Here is a 13,810-nt window from a genome sequence, read left to right as displayed (position 1 = left end):
CAAAAATATAAAAGCATAAAAACAATAATAAAGCAAGGGAGAAAAAATAATACAAATAAAAAGCAAATTGAAACATAAAATTTACACAGCAATTGATTTAACGCAATCATAAAACACATATATATATAAACAAGGCGTGTAAAATAAAAGAATAAATAAATAAAGCGGAACAAGGAGCTGGCCGAGGGTGGCATTAAAAATTTACGTTCATTTTTTAAGCGCAGATTATGCAGGCCAACTGGTCAGATGTCGGCTGGCCTCCTGGTAAATTGTGGCCATAATTCAGGGAATTAAATTTGAATTTTGCGCCGGTAACGAAGTGCTATGGCTCCTCCTGGCCCCCATTCCCTGGCAAATAATAGTTCAATTTCTCACGGCATTCATTATTCAGGACTGGACATAGTTGCTTCGTCCTTTTCCCTGCTTCTCCTTTTAGACCTATTAGCCTGCATACTTGAGAGGGAGACCCTGGCAGCGGCTGCCATTGAAATGACTTTTAAAACTTTTTACAGTTGTAATTATTATAAATAAATGAAGCGCAATTTGGTGGGTTTCCCAGGACCCAAGGCCGTCTGACTTGCTTCTGACTTCCTCTTTGGTTATTTCTGTTGTTTCGAAGGACCTCAAGGACGTGAGTGTGGTTCTGTTTATTATTAACTTGAATGACGACCCAAAAAAAAAAACAAAAACAGAAAATTTGCTCATTTCCAGAGCTGTCAGTCGGCGACTAGACAAGTCAAGAAGCCAGCAGAGTCCTGTGGAGAAAGGAGTGCCCGAAAATCCAGGCCGACACTCGACTACAAATTGGTCAGAACTCACACACACACACACACACACTTAAGCAGGCAGGCAGGACACATGTCCTGCTATACTCTCATTCGCAGGCAATTATTCAGATGGGCTTCGGAAGCAATTTGCTTGCGGCTCGATGATGACATTAATTTACCGACCGTAATAATATGTTATATATATATTTTTACCGCCTTTATTTATGGCTTGAAGCTGGCGATTCGGCGGTGATACTATAACGAGCAAAACAGATTTTCCACTTTGCATAAATTAAACAATATTTAATGGCCGCCGAGGACGACGACACTGTTTGGATAATGAAATCGAAAAGTTTAGATATTCGCCCGACATCCGGCGTCTGCATTGCTTTGATGACTTTTCATTAAATTACGCTTTCCGCATTCCGCATTTCCACGAGACACAGAGACACAGAGACTGTGAGAGAGAAGACACTAAGAAAGTGAGATTTGCGATGCGCAAACAAAGTTATAAAAGCAGAATTTTCCATTTTCTATTTTCCATTTTGCTGGCAAGTTCCTTCTGGCTGCAGCTGCCACTGACACAACAGGAATGTATATGTATATGTACTATATATCCAAATCCATCAAGGGGAAAGCCGAAACGAACCGAAAAGTGTCCAAATTGCATTCCCAACGACCTTGACTCTTGGCTTTCACTTAGCGCCCAGGGAATGTTAATTACTTGGCCATAAAACGGACCAGCAATCTCAATCTGAATCTCAATCCCAATCTCGATTCGTGTGACAATCAAACTATTTATGCAATGTGTGGCACAAGGGGGAATCCCCTAGCTCATCCTTCCTAACCTTCCCTTTGCTTCTCTAGCCATTCAGCTGTGCGGTTGTGTTGTTCTAAGCGATTTGATTCGAACAACAATTGAGGCACATTCTCTGGCAAAAGCAAACAGCTGGCGGGCCATATCAGAGGCTTGTGGTCTGAGAATTGGGGATTGTGGCTTCTGGTGAATAGAAATGGTAGGAATATACTTGTATTTGTTAGCCAAGTGAGGTACAAGGTAAGGGAAAGGGGTTGTATATTGGAGGAATTATACAGGAAAATAAAGTCTTGGAATTGTTTTCTTAAATAAATATCTAACTATAAATTGTATATAAATTAAATTCCTTAAACTGTATTAAATCAAAATTCCCTTTTTCTACGATTTAATGGTACCTATTCCAAGTAAAATGTACCCTCAACCCACTCATCTCTCTTATTCCAACTCTTTTACTGCCTCAGGCCTAACAACTGGTAGCAAAACATTTATTGTAATTCGAAATCAATCAAATAGAACCGATAAAAAAGTGAGTGGGAAGTTGAGAAAATGAGCCTCTCTAGGCCCTCATGCCCGCATCTGGAGGCAAACAGCGTCGCTCCCCTCAATGTTTAATACTTATTTAATCAAGTTAATGTAGTTAAATCAGCTTAAGCAAATATTCCCAGTAGCAGGAGCAGCAGCAGCAATGGCTGTCGAACACAATGGACCTGGCCCTGGCTGAGATAAACCAAACGATACTGGGCCGGTCTGACTTGGTCCTTGGAGAAGGACTCACTACTCTCGGTTCTCAGTTTCTCCTCTTGTCTCTTGTCTCCTGTCTCCTGTCTCCCCACACATAAACTAATACAGATAAAAGGGCATTCATTACAAAAGACCAAAGCGGCAAAGTTTTTCATCGACGGCGATGTCAGATTTGCGACATCAGCGCAAGGATCTTGGGAGTGCACTTAGAGAAAATGGAAAAGGTGGGTTAAAGTCTAGGATATAGGGAATCTATAGCAACTAAGCTAAAAATACTTAAATTTCAAATCGGAAAACAGTTTTTCCCTATTCCTTAAACATCATTATTAACATTAACTTCCTCAAAGACCCCAAAATAGTTGACATTTTTCCCCAGTGTTGGATGAGACAAAAACCCGAAAGGTTGCCGGAAAAGGACGAGGGCAGGCAGGATAGACCTGGGACCACGACCAATGGCCACCGAGTGACCACACAGCCAGGAGTCATTAATATTAAGTAATCGTGAAGGATGCTCTCTGGTGTATAATACAGCCTCCTTGATAGCTCCTCTCTCAACCTCCTTACTCTGCCTTCCTTATTCCCCACACCCACAACAACCTGTGCTTGGGGAAGTTCATGAACCCGCTCATTGACCATGAGTTAACCATGAGCATGAGTGTTGACTGTGGTCGTAAATTCACCGCCTCCACAGGCCAAGGGAGGCAGTTATGAAGAGTCACGAGAAGGACCTAGGCCTGCCCACCTTTCAGCCCCCTTTCAATGTCTCACAATGGACAGATTAGTGAAGTGCCAAGAGCCAAATGGACGTGGTCACCAGGAGGAGTAGCAGCACAAGCAAACAGGAAGCCAAATTGTGGGGGCCAAATCGAAATCTGTTCTACACAAACAGCAAAGTGATTTCGTGAGTGGCAGCATCTTTGACTATTGTGGCAAAAACTAATTGATAAGCGCACTTAATCGGGGAATTCGTCATTGAATTAATTGTAATAATTCCATTAAAAATACTCATTAAATGGAGAATTAAATTGCTTTTTTATTTGTATACATAAATCATTAATATTCACAGATTGGTAATCCGGTTGTTCTGGTTGGCTTTTACATGAAACCAAATAAAACCCTTTGTGACACAAAGAGTTTAAATGGCTTGCAATTTGTTAATTTAAATAATCAATTTATTATAGAATTTTCAGCGCTAATAGGAAACCCAATTAATAAGCAATTTACATTGTTTCTAAGGACACATTCTCTGCATTTAATTAGCTTTGGCAAAGGCCATGTTAATTAAGTCCCAGAGAGTCATTAAATTGATAACATCCAATTGATGCTTAATTGCAGGAGAAGCAGCAGCAGCAGCAGCGGCAGCATCAACCAAATGACCTCAACTTTGCACCTTTGATAAGGTCAAGCAGGTAATCTAAAAGTTTTCCATCTTTGCAGTGTTACGACCCTTTTGGGAAATTTACCTCCAGCCCGACTGGGCTTTTCTTTGTCCGAAAAAAAAATGGGTTAAATTTATGAGCTTAAGATAATGTGGTTGGTGGAGGAGCAGAAGCAGGAGCAGGAGTCCCTAATCCGGCGCATGTGAAGGACATTCAACTTAATATCTGGCACCTACGTTTCTCCCTCAGACTCTGGCTGGACTTTGCTCTGAGCCAAAATTCAAATTAAATCAGCTTGGACCCGGGGTCCAAAAGTTGGGTTCACATTCCTTAGAAGCTTTAATTGCACATTAAGCTTAATTAACAAATTCATGGAGGCAACGTGGTCTCCAATGGGCCATGATGATGATGCGTATAACCCATGCTCATGATGTGAAACACTCTTCAAGGGGATTTCGTTTTTTACGCACACACTTTTGATTAAATTGTTCATTTTGTCTGTCTCATTTCTCTATTTTTGTGGCCTGCCAAATTGAGTTTTGTGGCAGTTTCAACAAATTAAAAGGCCCTGCCGCCTTTTTCTGCCCTTTAAATAAGATTTAAAAGAGAAGAGAATATAACAAAAAACAAAAAAGCCAGACCAGGCCAGGCAGCTGCACTTCATCCGAGCCAAAAAACAAAAGCCGCCACTGCCCTTGGCCAAAAAGCGTGGGCCAACGGGGCGTATGAGCGTTAAATAAGTGTGTGCAAAGTATCTGCGGCCAAGCAGCGCTCATTAAGCAAATTCAGGCCACCAAAGGGGGTGGCTCTCAGGGGGGGTGGGATGTGCGAGTGGGTGGTTCTCTCTGGGGCGGCATTGCAACTCTGAGTCACCTCTTTCTAATACTGCAACGTAGGCGGGCACTTGAGCCAACAAATCCGCACAAATTGCACTGGCACAGCGGGTGCGGAGTGCAGAAAAAAATATATATATAAAAAAAAAGGAGTGAGAGTGAGAGTGAAAGTGAAAGTGATAGTGAGGGCCTGTCAGGCGACGTTATTGATTTAAATGTCATAAACACCCAAAAGTAGCACACGACACACACACCACAGAGAGAGAGACCCCTCCAAGTGGCACATCCGAAAGATACTTTGAATGTTTTTCCAGATACCCCGCAGCGGAAGCTAAAAGCCAAGAAAAACAAACACGATCCCCACCTGTACATGTACACCTGTTATGGGGTGTGTGTGTGCGTGTTCCCTCACACATTAATGCCACACACGTAGACAACTATTAACTAAAAGACAGACGGACGGACGCACTAAGGCATACATTTAGGCACTGATGGGCGGATGTACAAGAGATATGGGAGACCTGGTGACAGTGGTAGCAGCCAGTATGGCTCTGTCTCTGTCTCTGGCCTGGCCTGCTGTGAAATTTGTAACAGATGCGGGCTAGCACAGCCCAGCACAGCCCAGCACAGCTCACAATTGACTTCACAGCGCCCTGTAGCGAGTAATTGGAGAAAACTGCCGGCTGCTGCTACAGCTTCTCCTGTTTTTATTTTATTTTTCGTATATTTTCTTCTTTTTTTTTTTTTTGTCACAACCGCTGAAACGCGCCAGAAAATGCCCGCCCTTTTCTGGGTCGTAATTGCGGGCCGAGATAAGCGCTTTATTACCGATTCACTGGCTTTTATCGCATTTTAATAACTCACGAAAAAATGCGCCCAAAAACGAGCGCCCGTCGCGTCGCGCTTACGTTATGCCGCCTTACGCTTTACGTGAGACTCGTAAGAGGAGAACACGGTATATTTGCCGGCACAAAAATACGCGTCACAAGCTACCCAACTGTCGCGTTCGCCAGTTAAAACCCAACTGAAAGCTAGAGAATGCCGCCAACTCTGAACTGAACGCCACGACGTCTGCCGTTGCTTTGAAAATTCGCCAAACAACGAAGTTTTGTCGGCATGACCAGACCGAAGGCCGGGAAATTACCCGAAGTCTCACCCCGAAAGCCGCTGATGGTTCGGCTGGAAAAGCAGGAAAAGCGAAGAGCCATGGTCGTGGGTCTTCTTGCTCACTTGCAACGCCAAATTGCTGAAGATGCCACACGGAAGTGCGTGCGTTGCTGCTGTTGCAGTTTTGTTGCAGGCATTATTCGAATCGAAGGACTCAGGGATAAAGCTCACGCATATATATGTATATATATATATGTATATATATATATATTGCATGGTGTATATGTTACGTAGTGTAAGCGCGTGGCAGGGAATGCCTGTCGCTGATTATTATGCCATAATCGTAGAATGTATGAGAGAAATTTTAAATCTAGGATTTTGGCTTATTTAAGAGGATTTTAATCAGAGCAATTGAGTGCTTATATGTTGGCAATCAGTTTTTATAGATTTTCATGGTATTTTTATTCAATTAAAGTAATTGAAAAGGAAATAAAAGAAGCTGAAGTTAAGGATTTACTAAGAGAGGAATTAGCAAAAGAACTTTTAACTTTACACATATTTTCTTTATCATAAAATGGGCTTCTTCAGAGTTATTTAAAAATATATAGAGCTGTTTTTAAACCGAATAAAATTAACTAAAATAAAATAAAACTAAATATGTAATAAATCATATAAATTTAACCCGATTTTATAGAATTTTTAATATAAAAAACTATACTAAACCTCTCAAACCTTTTTTTAGAAATAAAAATGCAAGGAATAAATAACTCAAAAGAAATAAATATAAATCCCTAATGCAACTTATTCCCATAAATATTAGTTGCCACCCCAAAAACACTCACCCCAAACATATGGCATAAAATCTATGCTCCTTCCCAGCTTATAGATTTTTAATAATAAAAAAAGGAAAGAAAGAAAGCATAAACCATGTGATATATATACGCTTTGTTGGGCGATAAAAAACAAGCAATCTATTAATGGCTGATTTGTGTTATTCACGCCTTGACTTTTTGCTTTTTGCCCGGCTCGTCTCCAGCTGGAGCCATTCAAAATCCCACTGTATCTCTGGCCTTTGCCTGTCATTCGGTTGCGCAAATTAGCCGCCACAGCTTCTCCTGTCACCCCTCGGCTCGGGTTAAGCTGCCTTTTTAGTGTGTGGATGTGTGTGTTTGTGTTTCTTTGGGCTGCTTAGCTAGTTTTAGCTTAGCCAGCTGCCTGCGTGGGTTATATGAGTCTCAGTGTATGTGTGTGTGCTTCTGTGCGTGTGCATCAAAATCATTGCCGACTTTTGTGCGCAAATATTTACGACAGCTGGCAGCTGCTGTCCCCATTATCCCTCATTCCCTGCCACTGCACAGCGAAAAAAATATATTCATAATCATCTAGGAATTTTTAATTAACCTATTTTGTTTGTAAAAGAAAGAGTCTTCTTGCAGTTGAATTATTTTTCTTTGTTTGTCTCTTGACAGAAATACATTTAATGTTTTCACAGCTGTTTAATTACAAAGATTTGCATGGAACAAGAGGAGGCTATTGACTTGCTGGTGAACTGAAGAAGTAAGCATTTATAAGGCAAGTTCTTTGACCTTAAAAAGTGTTAATTTGTTTAATAAAACAAAAAAAACAAATAGCAAGTTAACCAAGTAAAAAACTTGAAACCATTTATAATAACGTCTTAACGCCCTAAATATTCCCCAAAAATTGTCATAAAATTAAAAGACAAGAATTCTTTAATAAATAATAATAAAGTTTGTTTTGTATATTCATTTGAATTACATAAAAAAGGTGACAAGACTTTTTGACATTTCCTCAAAAATAACGCATACGACACGTATGTCAGGTACTTGCAAGCGCATGCACGTGTCGTATGAGTAATTTTTTGTATAACAAAAAAAAAAACCAAAGTAAACGCCACCTTACTTTACTTTTTTACTGTTGACATGAAGATTTTTAAGATTTAATATTTATAAGTAACAAGAAAGCAACACATTGTGGTCATAATTTTTGCGAGTGTCTATGGCTGCTTTCTATCCCATTCCTAGAGACCAGAGGACACCGAAAAGAAACAAAAGCATGCGTCTAACATCTAACGACGACAACAACCTGTCACGCCAGCTGAGGTACGGCCACGGCACGGGTTCGGAAATGGGCATCCAAGGTAGGAGAATGGGTCCGCTAACAAGGTACCCTGCCGAGAGAGAGACAACAATGCGACGGCGGGGTCAGCAGCAGCAACAGCAACAGCAGCAACAGCGGCGACAGCAGGAACCAAAGCAAAATCAGGAGCTGCAGACGGAGGAGGTGGTGTGCTCCACATGAGCTGACACTGGCAGTCAAACAGAGGCCCATGGGCTCCCTGGTCGTAATGGCCTCTAAACAAAAGGCGTGCTTGTTTGGCAGCAACTCACCTACGCCGCCCATTCAACCCACCCACTTTCAATGCCATTGCGGCACACTCAGAGAAGAAGTAGGTCAGTTGATAAGAGAAAAGATAAAGGAATAAGGTAAATATGATAATGGATTTTTTGTATATTTTTAATAACTTTCGTTTTGTTAATATCATTTCCTTTTAGTTTATTTTGTTATATTTATTTATAAAATATTAATCTCAATTACTATTTTGTAATTTTAAAGACACAGAAATATATTAGCTTTGTCATTTAAAATTCCACAAGTGCCATCTAGCGGATTTTTATAAAATATACATGGAGTTTGCTTATAATTCCCAAGTGCTTATTTAGAGGACTTTTCTTAAAGTTTTCCAAACAGAAATTCCTCTATTTCGTCACTTTAAATAAATCCTAAAAAAGTTTTTTAAAGCGCAAAAATATTTAAATCTCTTCTCTTCTTTTCTCGAATGTAACCTAGCACTTAACCCAATTTTTTTCTCTGTGTGCAAATGTATGGGTGTCTGTGTTACATTTGTCTTTTTGCAAATTAATTTATAAACACAATTGACATTGAGCCGGAATGTAAATATGCCGCTGAGAATGGTTGTTGCCTTGCATTAAAAATTCAAGTCCCACTCAGTCACATCTGCATGCTCGCCACACACACATGCGTGAACCTTTCGGTGTGTGAGTGGAGTGTGTGTGCGTGACTCTACCCCATCTGTATGTGTATTTGTTTGTCTTTTGCCATGGTCCTTACCATACTATATATGGCATTTATATTTCCCTCCAGGAAACGGCAACCAGAGTTGCGAAATGCCAAGCTGACGTTGCACTTAAGGAAATAGGCTAACACAAATATGGCTAAAAACGAGGGGGACACTGACTTGTTGTTGTTGCTGCTGCTGCTGTGGGTGGCACTTTGGGAAAACCAGAAATACTGAGAAATAAGCAACGCGATGTCAGGGGAAATTCCAATATAACTTATGGCCTTCAAGTGGGCACACACACACACAACACACAACTCTGCGGAATAAATAATTGAAGAAATTGTTAATTGAACGGGGGCGTATATTGCCCCCAAATGATGCAACTTTCTAACCAAGTCTGTCTGGGAGCTGGGAGTTTCACAAAGTGGAAACAATTTGGCAAGGCCACGTGGTAAAATTCTCAAAGCCATCAGGTCACCTGGCTTTTTAACAAGATTTTACACAACCACAAAAGGGGGAAATTTTACTTTTTGGATCTCTAAGGTAAATAAAATATATGTTCCTTTGAAATAAATTTTAAAAACTTAAATTTATTTATGGAAAATCCAGGGGAAATTCCAATATAACTTATGGCCTTCAAGTGGGCACACACACACACAACACACAACTCTGCGGAATAAATAATTGAAGAAATTGTTAATTGAACGGGGGCGTATATTGCCCCCAAATGATGCAACTTTCTAACCAAGTCTGTCTGGGAGCTGGGAGTTTCACAAAGTGGAAACAATTTGGCAAGGCCACGTGGTAAAATTCTCAAAGCCATCAGGTCACCTGGCTTTTTAACAAGATTTTACACAACCACAAAAGGGGGAAATTTTACTTTTTGGATCTCTAAGGTAAATAAAATATATGTTCCTTTGAAATAAATTTTAAAAACTTAAATTTATTTATGGAAAATCCTTTTTTTTTTTATTAATTTCCTGCTCTTACTTTTCTTTAAAAGATTACAACAATTTCTCTCACTGCAAACACTTAAGGTAAAAAGCAAGAAATTCGGCATTCCATTCGACTTAACTTTGCTAAACGGTTATTAACTTTCCAATGTGTCTGCTGGTCCTTAATGGTTGTAGAACCAACTTTATTAAGGAAAATACAGCCATAGTCATTCCAATGTTTGCACCAAAAAAATAAAAGGAAAACAAAAAACACCAGAAAGCAAATGGCTGCAAGTGTTTTTGGCCAAAAAGACAGAAACCAGCTAAGCACTTTGGCTGTGGTAGAACCGCAACAACAACAAGAACAACAAGTTGTCATTGACTTATACAAACTGATTTGCAATTTTATAAAGAGCTTGGCTTGCACACAAAGCCAACAAAGGAGGAGAGTCCTGAAAAAACCCTGACTAGGAATGGTAAAAGGAGGTTCGACGGTTGGATATATGCAGGCCAAAGGCAAAGGCAGCCGGAAAACAAAAGCTAAACAAAACTTTTGTTTGTCCTCATCAGGAGGCTGGCGACAAGGCAGTGCCAGAAAACTGCTGACTGACTGGACTGAAAATTTTGTGGACCAGGCGGCCTAGGGTGTTGTCTTCATCTGGTGACCTTTTTTGGCAAGCAAAAATTGTAAAACTCATTTACATAACAATTACCGCTTGACACGGCGATGTTTCCCCACAAAAACTCTACCGCCACCATTGGGTAATACTTTGAAGTCTGTGGGCCCCACAAAACTATATATCTATTGTTTGTTGTTGGTTGTGGGTTTCGCCGGCTCACATGTTGGCCCTGCCGGTCGCCACCTGCCGGCACTTGCGGGACTGACATTTTATTTAGATTGCTTTGCATTTTCAACTTTTCTCCGTTTTTCCAACCGCCAACTGCGTGCATTTACACTGCTAGAATAATTATGTAATTTTATACCATTTATGGGGTATTTTACCTAAAATTACGCTAAAATTCCCAAGGGGTTCTGGCATTGATAAAGTGAAAATCAAGGAAAATTAGAGATATTTTTAGTAAATATGTTAAAGCTAAAGTAATTATATCTCTAAATTATTAAAAACTTTTTAGTTGTCAAGTTTAAGATTATGATTTGATAAATATAGGGAATCAAAATAACAATAAAATATGAAATACCTCTAACAAATTCAGAAAAATATAATGGTTTAAGAGGGTTCTTTCTTAAAAATATAAAAATAATTTCGAGAGATTCATTTCCATATGCATTTTAAAATAAAATAAATAATATTATCTTCCCCAAATATATCTCCAAAATTACCCCCGAATTTGTTTACTGTAGCCCCAAAGCCAGACTTCCTCAGGCCATAAAACTCGTTGCCTTAAACTTCCCCGCACTTCACTTTCATTATGTGTCAGTTGCATTGTCTTGACTTTTTCGCATATATTTTCCTCAGAGAGGAACCCCCCATGTGCCCCGTGGATTTTTATGGTCGTGTGCTCTCTGCGGTTCGGTTGTGTTAGGTTGTGGGTTATGTGACACACACAGACACAGTCTGCCAGTGGGAACTTTCTTACTCTAGACACTGATTAGCCGAAGCACTTACAATTTCATCCAAAGTGTTCGTCGGCTCCTTCATACCATGACGTTCGAGAATCGCATCCAATCTGCAAACAAAAGAGAAGTCAGAATCAGCAAACAGACAAACAAATAATCATTAAATATCAGATGTGCCAGGGTGTTTTTTTCCTCTTTTTTTTTTTTGTTATGTTTGGGAGGTATGGGATTTGTCGAGGGGTGCCAATATACAAGTGTCTGTCTGCACATGCCAAAGGTATGCGTGTTTGGTGTGTGTGTTTGGTGTGTGTGCGTTTGGCAAATATATTTAACAAAACCAGACAAACATACAATTTAAATTTGTATTTTCAACAATTTTTTGTGGCTTCCTTCCCTTCTTGCTTCATGTAGTATTTTTACCTTCTTAAAGAGTTTGGTGAATATGGGAAAAGGTTTGTAAATTATAAATTAAATTGTGTTTGTAAAAACAATTTTTTTATATTTTAAACTAACTCCATAAAAGATCTAATTATTATAAAATATAAACGAGTTTCTCTTATGAACTATTCTCATAATAACTTCCAAGTTTAGTGAGAGTATTTACCATTTTTCTACCTTCTTAGAGGGGTTTTTCGAAGACAGGTCAGGGAGCTTCTGGGCTCCCAACAATACTAACCCACAAAGACCCACCCACAACGCCCACTTGCCCATACATACATATGTATATGTAAACTCCTACATGTACATACATCACACCCATGTACACATGCCTGAACCTATACAAAAGGCAGCCTTATCAATTTCAAGCATTTTTCCGTAAAAATATTAAAAAAATAATTTGCCTTTTCTTCGTGAAACATACTCATGCTTGTACGAGCATAGATATATCTATATAAAGTAGGGAAACCCCACCGGCCATTTCTTTTCAACGCCTCTTATACTTGCCAGAGACGACCCAAAAGAAAACGCACTCTTTTTATGTGACTTATTTAGTTGAACAATGAGGAACAGAAAAAAAGCCAACGAAGGAACGAAGGACCAGAAGGACTTGGAGCAGAAGCCAAGAAGAAAGAAAAGAAGTTCTGTCTTATTAAAATCATGACACACACAGAGAGAGAGAGAGCAGAACTCACAGTCATTTGCATTTTGCTACCACTTCGGCCTAGAAATTCTTTCTTTCGTTCCGTTCTGTTTTTTAAGTTGATTGCCACATAAATTTCATGTAATCTAATAAAATTTGAATTGTCGTCGTCGCCTGTATGTGAAAAATGTACTTCGAACCGCAAAAGGAAAAGCCAATGTGGTGGGTGGGTGTAGATTTTCCTAGAACGATCCTAGCTAACCACCCTCCTTAAAATGCTGATGGAGTTTCAACTTTGAACGGGCGATAAGCTAATCAAATTAATTCAACTTAAAAAACTTGGCAAGCGAATTTGCAACAAATTAATGTTATTTCATGGCTTCTTAAACTTGACACTGCGGTAACTACCACCGCCACCCCCCCCCTGTCAGCTCACTTCAAAGTAATTCATTTCTGATTGGAAGTTTCCTGTCAGCAATTTTACTTTTTCCTCTGCCACTCGCTCGCTTTTCACTTTCCACTTTTTGTGTGAGCGAAAAGTTTTCTGCATGGCTTAAAGTGCGGCCAGCTGGCTGTTGCCGCCTCTCGATGATGAGGGGGCCTGAGCAGCTCCAGGAGAGCGAAAAGCGTTTATGGATATGTTTGCTGTTGAGCAAGTTATGTGAGGCGTTCGCTGTTGGGGCTCTTCCCTCCCCTCTAACAATGGCTAAAGCAATAAACTTGGAAAATTCACTCGACAGGGGAGAGAACATTTTCCAGTATGTTGATCGGAATCTCCCAGGACCCCCTTTAGATCGAATCTGTTGGCTTCTGATATCCTATATCCCTTGGTATACAGACAGTTGTGGTGTAAGAAATAGTTACAATGGGAATTTTAGATTGTTATCTTAATAAGTCAATATAAATTGGAATTTTGTAGAAAAGAGATACATTTTTCGAATATTTATAAGGATTTTTGAAGCAGAAAATGCATAAATTCGGTCGAAACCATTTGAAATATAGGTTCATTATTATTATTTATTTATTTAATAAATTAGAATTATCTTGAAATTCCCTTATACCCTACCTTATAACTCACAATTTAAATCTAATTTCTTACTAAATTCCTAACAAACTTAGTTCTTAAAGATTGTTTTGTTAGAATCCTTGAAAGCCCCTATTATTTCGAGCACATCTGTCCCTATATCCTTGGATATTTGTAGGCAAATTGCCCGCATTTTGTTGCTCTCTGGAGAACGAGTATCTTTCTCGGTTATTTGTAAACTTTTTCTGTAACAAGTTGAGCTGGGGGAGCTGCGTCCAAGTTAATCTCGGTTAGACAAAGTTTGGTGTTTTGGTTAAAGGCATTTGATTGATTTTTTTTACCCCAACTCTTATAGCTAGCAGCTCAGATTGAGTTTGAAAGGCAAATACTTCAGGTTTTTTTGGAGGGGAGCGTCCCATTCACTTGGCAATTTGCTCGAATGCAGTT

General features: G+C 39.5%; 1 protein-coding gene across 2 annotated transcripts in view; it reads right to left on the bottom strand.

Moving 5' to 3' along the window:
- The window catches only part of ASPP (Ankyrin-repeat, SH3-domain, and Proline-rich-region containing Protein), a 42,182-nt gene that overhangs the window by 14,671 nt on the left and 13,701 nt on the right, over nt 1-13,810 (bottom strand). For both annotated transcript variants that reach the window (XM_017177978.3, XM_070284081.1), the window contains exon 2: nt 11,308-11,368. In XM_017177978.3, the coding sequence (XP_017033467.1) occupies nt 11,308-11,340 (33 nt within the window). In that variant the 5' untranslated portion in view covers nt 11,341-11,368. The remainder of the gene's footprint in view (nt 1-11,307; nt 11,369-13,810) is intronic.

This window comes from Drosophila kikkawai, chromosome 2R, assembly GCF_030179895.1.
Source record: "Drosophila kikkawai strain 14028-0561.14 chromosome 2R, DkikHiC1v2, whole genome shotgun sequence".
Taxonomy (NCBI): Eukaryota; Metazoa; Arthropoda; class Insecta; order Diptera; family Drosophilidae; genus Drosophila; species Drosophila kikkawai.
The sequence above is the reverse complement of the archived record's forward strand: the minus strand, read 5'-3'. Positions and strand labels throughout refer to the sequence as shown.